We start from the raw sequence: 4,154 nt of genomic DNA, 5'->3' as shown, positions 1-4,154 counted from the left end.
ATTTTTTTTCGGTATCTATACGGTATTAGTATGGATTTTTTTATACCAAAATTTCGGAATTTCGATATCGGTATCGGTATAAATTTTTTTTATACGAATATTTTTTATACGGTATACCGAAAACTCACCCCTAATTAGAATAATACATGTAAAAATAGGATGCAATTATCCAACTAACCCAAACTCAAGCTTCGAGTAATTACATCTTTAAGTTGGCACCATTATATATAACTTTACCCCAAGAACATAAATGCAAATTAAAAAAATCACTCGGACTCAGATCCGTGATTTCAACGTATTGTAATTAAAATTACGTTTCAACCGTTCTTTCGATAAAGCTAGCTATTACTCGTCTCCCAATGAAACCGATTTCGACGTATCGTAATTAAATTTCCATCACGCACACAAAATAATTCAAAATGTTTCCCCATGAAATTGGATCCCCCCATGCACATGAACAGCAACATTTGTACCAAAACATGCATAATGCATGACGTGGTGTCCCATGTCACGTAGCTTGTCTGCAACAGTGCAATTTGCCGAGCCCGGCGGCCACCGGTCGCTGTCGTGGACCAACATCTTTACCGGAAATAGGCCGCCTGGTTGGCTGACGCCAGCCACAGTCCACGCCTATATCCCCTGCACGGAGACGATGACGTGGCCCCGTGGTCCCACCTGCACCCCGCTGAAGAGGATTTCAGACGTGTAAGGGCCCCACCTTGTCCCCTTTTCGCCTTACACACCGTATTTACGAGATTGCCCCTCGTCGGGTTTACCAGTTTTACCGCGTCAGACCAGGAGACTATCCTTCTCAGAAGCAGCCGTCTATTTGAATGGAAGCTGTAACTACCTAATATTATATTCGTTTCAGTGTATGTTAAATATGTGACATTATTTCTCATAACTACCAGTCTACCATTATACTTGGTATTTAAAATAATAATAATAATAATAATAATAATAATAATAATAATAATACCACTCCGACCCAGATTCGCGCGAATGCAATTATAAATGGATTTGTTTTTGTTTTATGGAAATAATTAATTTATTTATTACAATCTCATTTCCAACATCTTTGATATGATATTAATAAGATATGAATCACAGTGAAATAGAAAAATCTTTATTTATATTTATAATAAAAATAACATATATTTTTATAAATGACTCAAATAAAATGTCAGTCTTTCAAAATGACATCAAGATAAGATATATATATTGGTGAATTATTATGTATGAACACAAATTAATATAATATAATATAGAAATAGAAACCAATAAAAATGTGTTTCCACAATTCCATTTACTAGCCAACATTACAAGAAATTCAAACTATTTAGAACACTCCCTACATGGCAAGTGACGTGTCATCCGAAGCCTCTTCTCTCCTCCCCTCCCACCCCTATATATATACCCCAAACGCCCCCATCTTCAGTACCTCACCATCTTCTTCCCAATATTCCTCTATCCTAATAACCAAAACTCTTCAACAAGAAGAAAAAAAATTCCTTAATTAATCTAGCTAGCTGTTTGCTGAAATGGCGGTTGATTCGATGTTGTCATCTCCCCTTGGGCCTCCGGCCTGCGAGAAGGACGCCAAAGCTCTTGAGTTCATCGAAGAAATGACCCGCAACGCGGACTCGGTGCAGGAGAATGTGTTGGCCGAAATCCTGGCCAGAAATTGCCACACCGAGTATCTGGATGGGTACAAGCTCTGCGGAGCCACCGACCGGGAGACTTTCAAATCCAAAGTTCCGGTGGTCACGTATGAGGATCTCCAGCCTTTGATCCAGAGAATTGCTGATGGTGATCGCTCTCCCATTCTGTCGGCTCACCCCGTCTCTGAATTCCTCACCAGGTAATTTTTGTTGTTGTTAAGTATGTATATATATATATATATATATATAATTAGCTAGCTTTGATTATAATTATAAATATCAAATTCTGTATGAAAGAATTAGAAGCTGAATTTTTAATTTTATATGTATGTTTTCTCAGCTCGGGAACTTCAGCTGGTGAAAGAAAACTCATGCCCACTATTCAAGAAGAATTGGATCGCCGCCAGCTTCTTTACAGTCTTCTCATGCCTGTTATGAACCTGTAAGTATAACAAAATTAGTATTGTTTTAATTTGAAAATATTGGATTTGTTTTCTCATGATTATGGGGGCTTTTGGTGTCTTGTATGGAACAGTTACGTTGGAGGACTGGACAAAGGGAAAGGATTGTACTTCTTGTTCATAAAATCTGAGACGAAAACGCCTGGCGGGCTAGTGGCGAGACCCGTACTCACAAGCTACTACAAAAGCGAACAATTCAAGAAACGGCCCCACGACCCGTACAACGTGTACACCAGCCCCAACCAGGCCATCCTTTGTCCCGACTCGTTCCAAAGCATGTACACCCAAATGCTTTGCGGCCTTTACGAGCGGGAGCAAGTCCTCCGCGTCGGTGCGGTGTTCGCGTCGGGGCTTCTCCGGGCCATCCGTTTCCTCCAGCTGAACTGGCAGCAATTGGCCAGGGATATCCGAACGGGGACGCTCAACCCGAAAGTCACCGACGGGTCGATACGCGAATGCATGGCCGGGATTCTGAGACCCGACCCATTTTTGGCTGACTTTATTTGCCACGAGTGCGGCGAGGATAATTGGGAAAGAATTATTACCAGGATTTGGCCGAATACCAAGTATCTTGACGTGATTGTTACGGGAGCGATGGCTCAATATATCCCGACTCTTGATTATTACAGCGGCGGATTGCCAAAGGCTTGCACAATGTACGCGTCTTCCGAGTGCTATTTTGGGCTCAATCTCAATCCCATGTGCAGTCCATCGGAAGTTTCCTACACCATCATGCCCAACATGGCCTACTTCGAGTTCTTGCCCACCTCAAACTCGACCGGTTCCTCGCCTCCTCCTCCCAAACTCGTCGACCTGGCCGACCTAGAAATCGGCAAGGAATATGAACTGGTGATCACAACCTACGCCGGCCTGTACCGGTACAGAGTAGGCGACATCCTCCGTGTCACCGGCTTCCACAACTCCGCACCGCAATTCCACTTCGTTAGGCGGAAGAACGTACTGCTCAGCATCGACTCCGACAAGACCGACGAGGCCGAGCTACAAGCTGCCGTGGCCAAAGCATCACAAGTACTGTTGCGCGAATTCAACACGTCGGTGGTGGAGTACACTAGCTTTGCTGACACCAACTCCATCCCTGGACATTACGTGATATATTGGGAGTTACTTAGTGCAAAGGACTCGGCCAACTCCCCCACGGACCACGTCCTGCGCCAATGCTGCCTAGCCATGGAGGAGTCACTAAACTCGGTGTACCGCCAGTGTCGTGTAGCCGACAACTCCATCGGCCCGCTCGAGATCCGGGTCGTGAGAAACGGAACCTTCGAGGAGTTGATGGACTATGCCATTTCTAGGGGAGCTTCCATAAACCAATACAAGGTGCCGAGGTGTGTGAGTTTCACGCCCATAATGGAACTCCTTGACTCCAGAGTAGTGTCTACACATTTTAGCCCATCATTGCCCCATTGGACCCCAGAACGACGTCGTTGAAATCACTCTTCAAAATGAGCCAAAAGAAATAAAATAAAATAAAATAAATGCCATGCCCCACCAAGAAATGTTCCTTATTTTGTTGTTTAATTTCATTTTTGTTATATATATATATGTAATTAGGTACAATATTGTAAAGTAGAAAGGGACGTCTAAAAGTTAGGCTTGTATTTGGTTCAGTTAACCTGTGAAAAGGATGTCACGTACACATCGTATGAACATGGCTTTTCTTCAATGAATTGCTCTTTTTTCTACTTTTTGTTCTTTCTTCCAAGTAAGCATCTTATTATGTGATCGATTCTTCATTATTTCCAATTTCTCTTGCCCTACGGAACACGTCTTGCTTTATGTTAGCAAAATGATAACCTATTTAATTAATGATCGGCAAACTAATTAAATAGTTGACGATTTTGATCATCCATATCTAAAAAATTATTTTTAGATAAAAAAAATAAGCATTAATTGAAAGTGTTTTCCATTTCGATGTAGATATATTTTATATTGTCGCCAAATTTATTTTCGTGCGTCAATAATTTGTCTATGCATTTTGAGCATGGAACAAAAATAGAAAAAGGGTTTCGTG

At 41.8% G+C, this 4,154-nt stretch overlaps 1 protein-coding gene across 1 annotated transcript; it reads left to right on the top strand.

The window, feature by feature from the left end:
- The first annotated feature begins 1,429 nt into the window (after positions 1 to 1,429).
- Positions 1,430 to 3,825, top strand: LOC140860071 (probable indole-3-acetic acid-amido synthetase GH3.1). The gene is made up of 3 exons (XM_073262837.1): positions 1,430 to 1,861; positions 2,002 to 2,103; positions 2,197 to 3,825. Exons 1-3 carry the CDS (start codon positions 1,542 to 1,544, stop codon positions 3,569 to 3,571), a joined length of 1,797 nt encoding a protein of 598 aa, XP_073118938.1. The 5' UTR covers positions 1,430 to 1,541; the 3' UTR covers positions 3,572 to 3,825.
- The last annotated feature ends 329 nt before the right edge of the window (positions 3,826 to 4,154 follow it).

Source organism: Henckelia pumila, chromosome 4 (genome assembly GCF_033568475.1).
Source record: "Henckelia pumila isolate YLH828 chromosome 4, ASM3356847v2, whole genome shotgun sequence".
Lineage (NCBI taxonomy): Eukaryota > Viridiplantae > Streptophyta > Magnoliopsida > Lamiales > Gesneriaceae > Henckelia > Henckelia pumila.
This window is presented reverse-complemented; position numbering and strand designations above follow the sequence as displayed.

What these genes read in the sequence shown, in the direction of transcription:
- LOC140860071 (XM_073262837.1), top strand. Translation starts at nt 1,542, where the DNA reads ATGGCGGTTGATTCGATGTTGTCATCTCCCCTTGGGCCTCCGGCCTGC. An exon ending in GTCTCTGAATTCCTCACCAG is followed by an intron (nt 1,862 to 2,001) that starts GTAATTTTTGTT and finishes ATGTTTTCTCAG; the next exon opens with CTCGGGAACTTCAGCTGGTG. An exon ending in CTCATGCCTGTTATGAACCT is followed by an intron (nt 2,104 to 2,196) that starts GTAAGTATAACA and finishes TGTATGGAACAG; the next exon opens with TTACGTTGGAGGACTGGACA.